At 39.3% G+C, this 13,848-nt stretch overlaps 1 protein-coding gene across 1 annotated transcript in view; it reads left to right on the top strand.

Annotated features, from left to right (window-relative positions):
* The window catches only part of JMY (junction mediating and regulatory protein, p53 cofactor), an 81,278-nt gene that overhangs the window by 53,905 nt on the left and 13,525 nt on the right, over window positions 1-13,848 (top strand). Inside the window, exons 5-7 of the mRNA XM_008161975.3 lie at window positions 5,963-6,128; window positions 6,459-6,646; window positions 7,985-8,071. Coding sequence (XP_008160197.2) covers window positions 5,963-6,128; window positions 6,459-6,646; window positions 7,985-8,071 — 441 coding nt within the window. The remainder of the gene's footprint in view (window positions 1-5,962; window positions 6,129-6,458; window positions 6,647-7,984; window positions 8,072-13,848) is intronic.

Here is a 13,848-nt window from a genome sequence, read left to right as displayed (position 1 = left end):
GGGTGGGAATGAGCAGCACGGCTCCCAGTCACAGTTCAGGCTCCTCCCTGGCCGCCTGCCGCTTGGCACACTGCTACATCCCTCAGGGGATGTCCAACTGCAGTTTATGCCCGATACCTGCAGGCCATGCTGGGATCCGGCCTACCTGGATTGCGAGAGGGATGTCCGACTGCGAGAGGGTGCAGGCTGGGCTAAGGGACCCCCCCACCACCACCCCCTAGTGCACCAATTTCATGCACAGGGCCTCTAGTATTAATATAACTTTATGAAACGTTTTGGGCTAAGGAGGCATACCAAGACAGTTCTCACTGGCATTTTAAAAGTGCATATGTTTGCCTCTTGTTTAAAAAATAGTATATGAGCCCTGGCCAGTGGCGCTCAGTGGTTAGGGGTCATCCTGTGCACCAAAGGGTCATGGGTTCAATTCCCAGTCAGGGCACCTACCCAGGTTGCAGGGCGTGTATGGGAGACAGCTGATAAATGTTTCTCACATTCTTTCTCTCTTCTCTCTAGAGCCAATGAAAAAAACGTATCCTCGGGTGAGGATTTTTTTTTTTTTTTTAAGTGTATGGGGTATCGTGGTCGTGATCTAGAAAGAAATTTTTTTGTTAATGGAGTTAAAATTGTAATTTTATTTTTCCCTTACATTTTCTTACTTGCTGGTATTATTAAAGATAAAATTGGATCTTTTTGTTACTAGCTGTCTGGAATTTTCTTCTAAGTTCCAGAACTTTTGAAAGTTAAAATCTTAAGCACTTCATTGCCTGTGAAGTAGAGTATCACTCTGTCTTCATCACATTGACTAGCTTTATTCTAAGCAGGCTAACATTGAGTTGTTCTGACAACATAGGGAATCATAAAATATGTGGTTGTTTTATTTAGCATGTTTTCAAGGTTCATCCATGTTGTAGCATTCATCAGTACTTTTTTGTTATGTTTGTTCTAGGGTGCCTAAAAGAGCTGCTGAGGGTATGGTTTCTTTCTGATTGCAGTACTTGCTATTGCAGGAACATTATTCTTACTGGAATTGGTCTAGGGTGGTAGAGGAAGCTACAATGGGCCCTGAGAATCTGGGATGATGATTATCTGTGGGGTCATTTTCCTTGGGGCCATCCTGTTACCTTAACAGTCTGTTTTTTAACATTCTGTATTGTGTTTGAATCTTCAAAGGTTTTGGTAAAACTGCCAGTTAGTCATTCTTGCCAGGTTTATAATTGTTGTGTGTATATAATATACGCATTGTGCTTTTTATGTGCGCCTGTGATGATTTACTCGACAGTTTTATTAGCATTAATTTAAGGTGACCACATTACTCATGAGAAACAGAACAAATGTCAGTTATTAAGCCCATCCCAAACAAATGCCAATGAAGACCTTGTGATACAGTACTACCCTGTGATTTAAATGATGGGGAGACTTTTGTTCTTTTAAAAAATGTCGCTATGTTGTGTTTCCTTAGGTTATTTTGAAGACAAAAGACTTCTTCCTGATGTGACAAAACACTTTAAAAATAGGAATTAAATTGAAAATTATTTAGTAATATTTGACATGAGTGTAATGCTGAACTTGAAACAAAATTTTTAAATTAACATTGAAATATTAAATGTCACCTGGGCAAGCAAAATTCTGTTTAAATTTTAAATTTTCTTTACACTAGTATTTAGAATAAGTATGATGCCTTTTACTCTATCTCCTTTTTAACTGTTTCTGAGTCTTGATTATAGCCATTCTTACCCTCTTTAGGTCACAGACAATTTGTCCCTTTAATGATTTGAAAGCGAGGAACCCTGCACTCAGAGAAATACGCATATGCACAGCTTTGCGCACAAATTTAGTGGGTTCCCAGATCATCTGTATCTGAGCCTCTCTCTGCTGGTGTTCAAATTTTTCCATCAAAAACTCTTGAAAATATCATTGCCCTTTTGGTCCGATACATCTTTACTTTCAGATATTATTACTTACAGATCACATCAGATACATTTTAAACCACTGAACAAGGTTAAGCTACATATAATCACACAGGGTTAGGAGTAGGATGTATTTTAGAAGTATCATTAAAATAATGGTTATTAATGAAATAAGGGATTCTCTTTATAGTTATTAATTGAAATAGATACTAAAGTTAAGATGCCATCATGAAACAAATCACATATCTCAATTAATTTGTGGACTGTTACCTTCTGTTGACCATGTTCTCTGGTTAATAGGGAATTAACCAGAAAACCCTTGGGATTCCAATCCTTGTGGTCGAAAGTTCTAAAAATATACCAATGTGCTTTCTTGTCTTGGCAGAGGATTTTAACCATTCCCATTCATATTTTTAAAACTGATTCTTTGAGGTCATCTCTATGAATATACATAAACTTCTAGAATATTGAGCTGATTATATATACCAATTCTGAGGCTCGTTCCTTTTATTTCATTATTTTGTCTTTCTCCTAAAAGCATATGGCTAAATTATGATTAATTGAGGTTATAGTCCTCTATGTCAGTTTATTTAAGTCACTAGTAATTAACTAGAGGCCCGGTGCACAAACTCGTGCAATGGGGGGCGGGGAAGGGTCCAGCTGGCCTGCCCCGATGGGGGCTCATCGGGGGCTGGGCAGTGGGGGGGGGGCACAGGTGATTGGCCGGCCGGTCCCGCCCCCGATTGGGCTGGTTAGCCGGCCGCAGTGGGCATCATAGCGACCGGTTGTTTCAGCATTCCGGTCGCTGGCTTTTTATATGTAGAGATTATTGAGCACTTACACTTTAGTGAGCATGAGCTTATGACATAGACAAAGATCTTCAGCAGAACTTCCTTCAGTGATGGAAATGTCCTACATCTGCACTTTCCCATAAGCTTAGCTACTAGCCATATTTGTATTGAGCCCCTGAAATGTGGCATATATGACAGAGGAGCAGAATTTTTTATTTTAAGTTATTTAAATAGCCACATATGGCTTGTGGCTGCTAAATTGGACAGAGTTACAGATCCCACCTTGAGTGAATTACTTAACTTCTCTATAAAATAAAAACAATATATACCTTCTAGGAGAGTTATGATTTCATGTATATAAATCATTTAGCAAAGTGCCTGGCATAGAGTAAGAACCCAAAAATAAACATTAGATATTATTATTATTGTGATCTGTGTTAGTTAACTGTGCATGTATCATGGAAGGGAATACAGAGGTGGGGAAAATGTAATTCCCATGTTTAAGATGTTTATTTGTTTTTTGTATAGGCCTTTCCAGAAAGTTTCAACCTCAAGGAACATAGGTGCTTGTTGAGGCCAAGAGGCTGGTTTTGTGTTTTTAATTTATCAGTAAGCAGATAGAGTCTGTTTCATCATATCTGTACAATATTCATTTCAGTCTCTAAGTACAGAAAGCTAGGTTCCACTCCAAAACTCTAATGTTAATTATGAAATTCTATTTTTACTATCTAAGTTATATTTTGATAGTGGTTACAAAAAAAAGTTTTAAATGTTTCAGGCCCTGTCCTTAGTGCTTTATGTGTATTACCTCAATTCCCAATCATAACCCCTTGCGCTATAAGCCCATAAGTCATTATCTGAAACCCCAAGACCAGATATGTTTCAGAATTCTCAGTTTTTTAGATTTTAGAAAGCCAGTTGAGGGCATGTACCTACTGGACCAGTGTTAGCATTTCATTAATGAAACATGTAGATATTTATATTAAATGGAATAAATAGGGACTCACAGCAAGTCAGATCATATTTTCCTACAAATAGATTGTGAGATTAGGTTTCGACATCAAAGAATTTATGGATATTTCCAATTTTAAAATATTTCTGAAATGTGGAATTTTTTAAAATATGTTTTATTGATTTTTTACAGAGAGGAAGGGAGAGGGATAGAGAGTTAGAAACATTGATGAGAGAGAAACATCGATCAGCTGCCTCCTGCACACCTCCTACTGGGGACGTGACTGCAACCAAGGTACATGCCCTTGACCGGAATCGAACCTGGGACCTTTCAGTCCGCAGGCCGATGCTCTATCCACTGAGCCAAACCGGTTAAGGCTGAAATGTGGAATTTTAGATAATTCTGTCAGCTTGTATGTATTTTCCCTATTCATGCAGCTATTATGGTGGAACCCCAGGTTTGTCTAGTTATAAGTCTCATGTTCTTTTCATCTTTTCCACATAAAAGGGCTAGTCTTGATTGAATGCTTGTCGAGCTTGCCTTTAATGTAATTTCTCTTACGCTGTGCATTGTTTTTATGACTACTCTTTGAACCCTTGCTTCATTTCTTGTTTACTGCCATCTTCTCTGTAACTCACATAGTGGTGAGTACTCAGTGAGTATTTGTTGGCTGCTATGTTGGCTCAACCCATAGATACTGTTTTTCACAGCTCCTCACATGTTGTGGGGTTTTCTAGCACAGTAGGGTAAAAGGCAGGGCAGGGCCATCATTCGTTATGTAAATGACTTTATATTTGTTTTTAAGATATAGTACGGTCAGTAAAATAGGTACACATGAAAACTACTATATATTATTGTGTAAGGGGGGATGATTATCTGTGGGGTCAATAATGTATGATGTACTTATGTGGATATACGGATGTCGACTAATAATTCCTGTACTTCATTTCCTTGCTAGATTTACTGCAGAAACATTTTATAGTTTCACATATGAAGGGGAATGTTGACAAAATAACCAGATGAATTAAATACAGTGATGGTTCAGTTCAGGTCCAGTGTGGGCTGTTCCATCTTTACTACCTCTAGTTCTCACCAGCCAGAAGTGACCATTTATCTGCCACTTTTATGACATGTGCTAACTACCAGACTCCTGTCCCATACTTTGGCTAAGGAAGGAAGTTCAAAGACCCCTGCTGACATACCTGTACATTGTCAGCTGCCTCAACTGCAAGTAGAACAATACTCTGATTCCTGCCCAGGGCCCAAATACCTTAAAAGCATTTGAGATGAATAATGATACCAGAATACAGCAAATAGCAAAGAAAGGAAGGGGTGTTCTTTTACAACAAGTGATCTCACTCCCAATTCTGAGCTTGAACCCTTAAACTGCCAAAGAGTGGTGCCATGTTCTTAGAAGAAATGTTTTTGGAAGAAGACTTACTCTCTCATACCAAAAAAATTGTTCCCATATTACAGACTCATGAAAAGTTTCTTGCACCTGTCTTTTTCCAAAGAGCCAAATAGTAGAGAGATATGGAACCATTATCTAACTTGCACTTTTCCTCATGGTGATTTTCTTCTGATTCCCAGCAAAATATCTTCTCTCTCACTTCAGGACTAAAAGCCAACCAACAAATCTCATTCAAGACCACCCAACTACTTCATGAGACATGCAGAGAAATTTCTGAATCCCTTAGGTTCACTGTAGTACCCTGAGTGTGTTTACTTAGATACTAATAATGATCATTATCAGTAGATTGCAAGGATTTCCATGGAAAGCAATTGTCATGCCGATCTAGCTCACATCCACTCACCTTCTTCTCCAGTCAGTATATCCTAGAAGCCAGCCAGGCTGTGACCTTGGAGCAAAATAAAGCCCTGATGTGTGCTGTTAAGCAGACTTTTACCCCTCTGTTGTGTCTATTCAAATATGGCCTAATGGTATTCATATATCTTATATGAACAGGATAACTACATAACTATCAACCACTTTTTGAGAGTGAAAAGAGATGCCATTAATATTTATGTCAAGATTATTAGAATAATATATTATTAACATAAATATAGATGAGCTGTAACATAAACTTTAAAAACCTTATATTCACATTGTTTGCCTAGTTATTTCTGAAACCATATGTTTTAATTATTACTGTTTATGTCTTCTAAAAATCTTCATTCTTGCCCACAAGTTTCTTAGAATAATTGCTTTATGGATTTATCCTGTCTGATTAGTTTTTATTTCTAATTAGAACTTATAACATGACTTTTTTTCTTGTCCCCACCAACTAGAAATATTTTTATTTTCAATACAGATGCAGAGTTTGCAGGGTGGTACAGAAGCCATAGCCCGATTGGATCAGTTAGAAGCTGATTATTATGATCTGCAACTTCAGTTGTATGAAGTACAGTTTGAAATCTTGAAGTGTGAAGAGTTATTGTTGACAGCACAACTAGAAAGCATCAAAAGACTTATATCGGGTATGGTGTACATTTAACCACATAAGTCCACAAAAGATTGAATGCTTTATAAGAGACTAGAGGCCTGGTGCATGAATTTAGCAGGGGGTAGGGGCTGTGGGAGGTTGATTGTGGGAGCTCATTGACCACCAGGGGGCAGCTCCTGCGTTGAGCGTCTGCCCCCTGGTGGTCAGTGTGCATTATAGCTACTGGCCGGTTGTAACGGTCGCTTAGGCTTTTATCTATAGATAATGGCTTTGCCTAAGGTTACAGAGCCAGTAAGTGGATGAGAACCCTGTTCTGTCTGCAGTCCACGCTCTTAACCGTATCTTTGTTGCTATTCTGTACCAGAAAAGAGAGATGAAGTGGTGTACTATGACACTTATGAAAGCATGGAGGCCATGCTGGAGAAGGAAGAGATGGCAGCGTCGGTGCATTTACAGAGAGAAGAGCTGCATAAACTTCAGCAGAAAGCACGCCAGCTGGAAGCAAGACGTGGACGGGTTTCAGCCAAGAAAGCCTACCTCAGAAATAAAAAGGTATAATAAGTTATGTATTTATGAAATTCAGCCTTAATTTTAAATTTTGCTTTTATTCATTACCTAATCCTTGATCCATAGCTAATAATTCTAAGCTAGTTTGTCACTAGTACTTGTTCATCTTTTAAAATGAAGTAAGTTATTGTGGGGTGCTGCTTCAGAATCCTGCTGGAGTTCCTTGGTAATATAATATATGTAACCTATCACCTTTTTAAAATCTGAAAAAAAATTTAATTTCAAAACATATCTGACCTTTGTTCTGGATAAGGGATTGTGGACCTGTATTCTCATTTTATAACGAAGGGAACCAAGGTTAAATAAATGACCCAAGGAAAAGTGCTTAGTATGGGGCAAGGTAGGATTCTATCTGAGGTCTGTGTGACTGAGAAGCCTGAGTCAGTATACCACTGTATCATGTCACTGTATAGGACTGCCTTTTTCCCCCAGGGAGACTGCCCTGGACAAGTTCATTTCATGATCAATACTTGTTAGGCAAGAGATTTAACCCAGTGTGGGGGGAGAATATAATATCAACAGTTGCTTTAAAAAATAGTTTACTGGCTTAAAATGTCATTCCTTAGATACCTTTCTCTGATTAGAAGAGTAATCTTTGGTATAGCTCCGAGAGTGTTGGGAACTAATGGAAACCCTTTCATCTGGAGGGCTTTCCGAAAGGACTCAGGGAAAATGAAGATTTAGCCTGGTGCCACTAAAATTGCCAAATGGCAGTGCATTATTTTGTAAAGAAGCACATATATCCCATTTTATTATTACGTTTTTGTTTTCACGTGATTAGAAAGAGCATAATTCTGACTTTCTAGTCTTTTAGGTCTCTCTTAGTTCTAAAGTCTGTGGCCAGAAGTTTAAGATTTCATAATATGGTTCAAAGCAGTCTGGGCATAATCATGTTCTTTAATTCATCAGAGAGAGTTTAAGAATACAGACTTTAAGCCAGGAGTTGTATATCCTTTTTGCCCAGACAGTTTAAGGAGTACAATAAGACAGAATATTCTGGCCACAGACTTTCAGAGCTGAAAGAGACCTTTGAGACTATATAAGAACACCCTTTTCCACTCTGCCTTGCCCCATCCCTCCCCCTCCAAAAAAGGGAAATCAGGAATGCTAGAGAAGTTTTAATAATTTGATAGAAGACTCTTTTTAAGATCCTGATTATTTGGCTTATGCTGCTTCAGTATTACAAATGAGAAGCCAGAGGTGGTTTATTTGATATTTTGCTATGCAGTTATATGTTAAAATTTGACTTATCACGTAAACCCTGGTATGTTGTTTAAATCTTTAAGTTCCACTTATATTAAAACACGTTTTATGTGTTTATAGGAAATTTGTATTGCAAAACACAACGAAAAATTCCATCAGCACCTTCAGAGTGAAGAGAACTACAGAACCCATCATACAGTACAACTAGTAAGTTTTTATTCTTGGAGACTTAGAACAAAACTTTGATTTTTACATGTATCAAAGTGAATAAAATCTATATAGAATTTTAAAATGTTATAAAATATAGATGTTACTATTAGTTCACTATACTTTTATATACTGTACTAGAGGCCCAGTGAACAAAATTCATGCACTGGGGTTGGGGGAGGGTCCCTCAGCCTGGCCTGCACCCTCTCTCAATCCAGGACCCCTCGGAGGATGTCCTTGTAGGATCGGGCCTAAACTGGCAGTCGGACATCCCTCTCGCAATTCGGGATGTCTGGCTCCTAACCGCTCGCCTGCCTGTCTGCCTGCCTGATCACCGCTAACCACTCTGTCTGCCTGCCTGATCACCCCTAACCACTCTGTCTGCCTGCCTGATTGCCCCTAACCACTCTGCCTGCCTGATCGCCCCTAACCACTCGCCTGCCTGCCTGATTGCCCCTAATCACTCACCTGCCTGCCTGATCACCCCTAACCACTCTGCCTGCCTGCCTGCCTGATATCCCTAACTGCTCTCCTGTCTGCCTGATCGCCCCTAATCACTCACCTGCCTGCCTGATTGCCCCTAACCACTCTGCCTACCTAATCATCCCTAACTGCTCTCCTGCCTGCCTGATCGCCCCTAATCACTCACCTGCCTGCCTGATTGCCCCTAACCACTCTGCCTGCCTACCTGATTGCCCCTAACTGCCTCTGCCTGCCTGATCGCCCCTAACCACTCTGCCTGCCTGATCATCCCTAACTGCCTGATCACCCCTAACCGCTCTGCCTGCCTGATCACCCCTAACTGCTTCTGCCTGCCTGCCTGATTGCCCCTAACCACCTCTGCCTGCCTGCCTCATCACCCCTAACCACTCTGCCTGCCTCTCTGATTGCCCCTAACCACCTCTGCCTTGGCCCCTGCAATTCAGAAGAATGACCAGAAGGTTGTCCGGAAGGTCATTCAGCTGTCCAGTCTAATTAGCATATTACGCTTTTATTATTATAGATAATTTAGAGCAGTTTAGACAAAAAGCACATACGTGAACAGATTCCCTATTAGCCAAATCCCACACAAGAGTGGTACATTTGTTACAGTCAGTGAACCAGCATTGACACATCATTATCACCCAAAGTCAATGATTTATATTATAATTCATTAAGAATACCATACAGAATATTTTCACTGCCCTAAAAATGCTCTGTGCACCCTTCTCTGTCTCCAAAACCCTGGAAATCTCTGATTTCTTTACTCCATAGTTTTTCCTTTTCTAAAATGTTTAATTGGGATCATACAGTAGGAACCTTTTTCAGATTGGCTTAACTTAGTATATGCATTTAAGGTTCTTTTATGTGTTTTCGTGGCTCAATAGCTCACTTGTTTCTATAATATTTCATTGCCTGAATATACCACATTCATCCTACTGAAGGATATGTTGGTTGCTTCCAACTTTTGGCAATTATGAATAAAGCTGCTGTAAACATCATACAGGTTTTTGTGTGGACATAAATTTTCAACTCTGGGGGGTAAATACCAAGGTGCATGATTGTGGTAATAGAACGTTTAACTTTGTAGGAAATTGTCAAAGCATATTCCAAAGTGGCTGTACCATTTTGCACTTGCACAGCAATGAATGAGAGTTCCTGTTGCTTCCTATCCTCACCAGTGTTTGGTGTTGTCAGTGTTTTGGATTTTAGCCATTATCTAGTACTAGAGGCCCGGTGCACAAAATTCGTGCATGGGGGCAGGGTGTCCCTCAGCCCAACCTGCACCCTCTCCAATCTGGGACTGCTGGCTCCCAACCACTCGCCTGCCTGATTGCCCCTAACCGCTTCTGCCGCCAGCCTGATCAACCCCTAACCACTCCCCTGCCAGCCTGATCGACGCCTAACTGCTCCCCTGCCGGCCTGGTCACCCCTAACTGCCCTCCCCTGCTGGCCTGGTCACCCCTAACTGTCCTCCCCTGCAGGCCTAGTCGCCCTCAACTGCCCTCCCCAGCAAGTCTCCTCGCCCCTAACTGTCCTCCCCTGCAGGCCTGGTCACCCCAACTGCCCTCCCCTGCTGGCCCGGTCACCCCTAACTACTCTCGTCAGCCTGGTCGCCCCTAACTGCCCTCCACTGCAGGAATGATCCCCCGCAACTGCCCTCCCCTGCAGTCCTGGTCACCCCTAACTGCCCTCCCCTGCTGGCCTGGTCCCTCCCAACTGCTCTCCCCTGCTGGCCTGATCGCCCACAACTGCCCTCCCCTGCCGGCCATCTTGTGGCGGCCATCATGTGTCCACATGGGAGCAGTCATCTTTGACCACATGGGGGCGGCCATCTTGTGTATTGGAAGTGATGGTCAATTTGCATATTACCTCTTCATTAGATAGGATTATATAGGGTAATATATAATCCTATCTAATAAAGTGATATCTCATGGTTGTTTCAGTTTGTGATTTCCTAATGGCATATGATGTTGAGCTTCTTTTCATAATGCTTATTTGCCATCAGTATATCTTTGGTAAAGTGTCCAGATCTTTTGCTCATTTTTTAACTGGGTTGTTTTCTTGTTGAGTTTTAAGAATTCTTTGTACATGCTTTATAATAGTCCTTTATCAGAGATGTGTATTGCAAATGTCTTCTCCAAATTTGTGCCTTATTCTTCCAGTCCTTTGAGTATCTCTCACAGGGCAGAAGTTTTAATTTTAATGAAATCCAACTTACCAATCTTTCTTTCATGGGTCGTACCTTTGATGTATCTGAAAAGTCATCATCAAACCAATCATCATCTATATTTTTTCCTATCTTATATTCTAGGAGCTTTATGGTTTTGCATTTAGGTCTGTGATCCATTTTTTTAAATAATTTAATTCTCACCCGAAGATATGGTTTTTTTTTTTTGTTTGTTTGTTTGTTTGTTTTACTAATCTTTAGAGAGAGAGAAACATCAGTGTGAGAGAGAAACATCAATCATTGCCTCATGTATGCGCCCTGACCCCTAACTGGGGCTTGAACTCAAAACCTAGGTATGTGCCCTAACTGGGAATCAAATCTAAAACCTTTTGGTGTACAGGATGACACTCCAACCAACTGAGCCTCCTGGCCAGGGAAGTCTTGTCTTCCATTTTGAGTTACTATTTGAGTTACTTTGGAAGGTGTAAGGTCTGTGGCTAAATATTTTTTTCTTTTTTGCATGTGGCTGTCTAGTTCTAGCACCATTTGTTGAAAAAAACTGTCCATTCTCCATTGAATTGCCTTTGCTCCTTTTTAAAAGATCAGTTAGTTATACTTATGTGGTTCTATTTTTGAGCCCTCTATTGTTCCATTAATGTAAGTCTTTTGCCTCTAAAGAAACTTTAGAATCCGCTTGTCAGTAACCATAAAGTAAGCAGCTGGAGTTTTGATTAAGATAGCATTGAATGTGTAGAAGTGTAAATCAAATTTGGAACAATTGACAATTCAACAATATTGAGTCTTCCTATCCATGAAAAAGGAATATATCTCCATTTACTTAGTTCTTTGATTTTTTATGAGTTTTGTAGTTTACTTCATATAGATCTTGTAAAGATCTCATTATTTTGTACCTAAATTTATCTTTTTTTTCTTTTTCTTTCTTTTTGTGTGTGTGTGTGTGTGTGTGGTAATGTAACTAGTTTTTAATTTCAGGCTCCAGTTGTGCTTTGTTGGTAGATTGGAAAGCAGTTGACTTCTATATGTCAACCTTGTATCCTGCAACTTTGCTATATTGACTTGTTAGTTCTAGTTTTCTTTCTTTTTTTTTCTTTTTGGTTCGGTTCCTTCAAGTTTTCTACTATGACAATGTTCTCTGCAAGTACAGACAGTTTCTTCTGTTCCAGTCTATACCTTTTATTTGCTTTTTTTATTGCATTAGCTAGGACTACCAATACAACGTTGAAAAGGATTGATCAGAAGGGACAGCTTTGTTTTTTCCTGATCTTAACAAGAAAGCTTCTAGTTTCTAACCATTAAGTATGATATTAGCTGTAAGGTTTATGTTGTTTTTTTTAAGTCCTCACCCGAGGATATGCTCACTGATCTTAGAGAGAGGAAAGTGGGTGGGAGAGAAACATCAATGGGAGAGAGAGCCTTGATCAGCTGCCCCCTAACCAGGGGTCAAACCTGCAACCCAGGCACATGCCCTAACAGGGAATCGTACCTGCACCCTTTTGATATACAGGACGATGCTCCAACCATTTGAGCTACACCAGCCAGGGCAAGTTGTAGGGGTTTTTGTGAGTGTTGTCTGTCAAGTTGAGGAAGTTCTCCTCTATTTGTAGTGTGCTCAGATCATTAATTCACTTTTACAAAACCTTCCATTCCCAGCATTTCTGTACCTCATGTCTGCAGTATATTATTCTGATAGTTGTCTTTTCAGACATGTCTTAGGTTAGTCAACTACAGTGGTTTATATTTCATTAAACAGTAGAAATGCTAATATACTATATGTTTCGTCTTTTTCTTAGAATCTAGAAATAGTTAAATGAATTAGAGTACTTCTATATTTCATTACTATTTTCCTGGGTCACTGGTTTCCAAGGAAGGTTAGACAATGGGTCAGCAAAATAGGTGTATGAGATTGCCCCCTATTATCACCATGAGTACCTGCACTGTCAGCTTGTTGTTGAGGTTCCTGAGAATTTGTTCTTAGTACATGAAGATTTTGGCTTCTGATAAAATGCTAAAACTTTGGTGGATGGAATAACTAATTACTTTTAGAATGAATATTAAATCCTTTCTCAAAGAGTATTATGGGGAAAAGAGTAAAAATTAGGAGATTTATACTTGGGAAATCTCAAAGATAAATGTCATCTACATAATACCATTTGCCTAATACCAGCTTTGGGTAGAACATCTCATTGTGGGAGAATGAATTGTTTAACCATTTAGTCATCTTTAACATGCATAGATAGAGGAAAATGAAAGTTGGCTTAGATCAGGATAAATCATTGTTTTTCAGAGCTAGTTCTAAAGCTCTCCATCAAAATCTCTTCGATGGTAGATTGTTTAAAATGTAGATCCCTAGATTTTAGCCTTGTTGTTTCAAAATTTTCTTCTAGAAATCTTTGCAAATTAAATATGTAAGTAAGCATAAGGAAGTTTAATATTTGGTAGTAAGCTGTAAAACAGAATAGTGAAAAGTGTAAAATTACTTGCTTATTACTTTTTTTTTCCAAGATCAGAGACAAATTGAGTAAGGGAAGGAAATGGTGGTCAGAAAACAAGTCAATCCTTCCCATTAAAAATTGCATTCTTGTTTTATGTAACTACACTCATAACTCATGAATTTCACTTCAAGAAAGTACACATGGAATGCTTTTAAGCTGTAGTTTATAGAAATTGATCAGAACCTTTTCAATTATTTTGCTCACGATGGCTTTTTTTTAATACTACCTACTTCTTCCATGCTTTGATATGTGCCCTGACTAATCATTGTCCTCATTTTCTTTAAAAAAATGCTTTGTTATAAAAATCCTTTATTACTTTTTTGAAGCATAATACATATATAGTATACATACAGAAAAGTGTACAACTCATAAGTACGTGACTTGAAGAATTTTCACAAAATGAACATACCTATATAACCAGCACCCAGATTGATAAACAGAATATTATCAGGCACCCACTTTGGTTACCTTCTGTTACCATCCAGTAAGTACTCCCCACCACAACTTCTCTTTTCCTGAGTTTTCTGCCTGGATATCTGTAGAAGTCTAGTAATGTTACCAGTTGAGCATTGTGCATGAGGGTTTCCTGAAACTTCATGTACACTTTTAGTTTG

Source organism: Eptesicus fuscus, chromosome 4 (assembly GCF_027574615.1).
Source record: "Eptesicus fuscus isolate TK198812 chromosome 4, DD_ASM_mEF_20220401, whole genome shotgun sequence".
NCBI classification, from domain to species: Eukaryota; Metazoa; Chordata; class Mammalia; order Chiroptera; family Vespertilionidae; genus Eptesicus; species Eptesicus fuscus.
The sequence above is the reverse complement of the archived record's forward strand: the minus strand, read 5'-3'. Positions and strand labels throughout refer to the sequence as shown.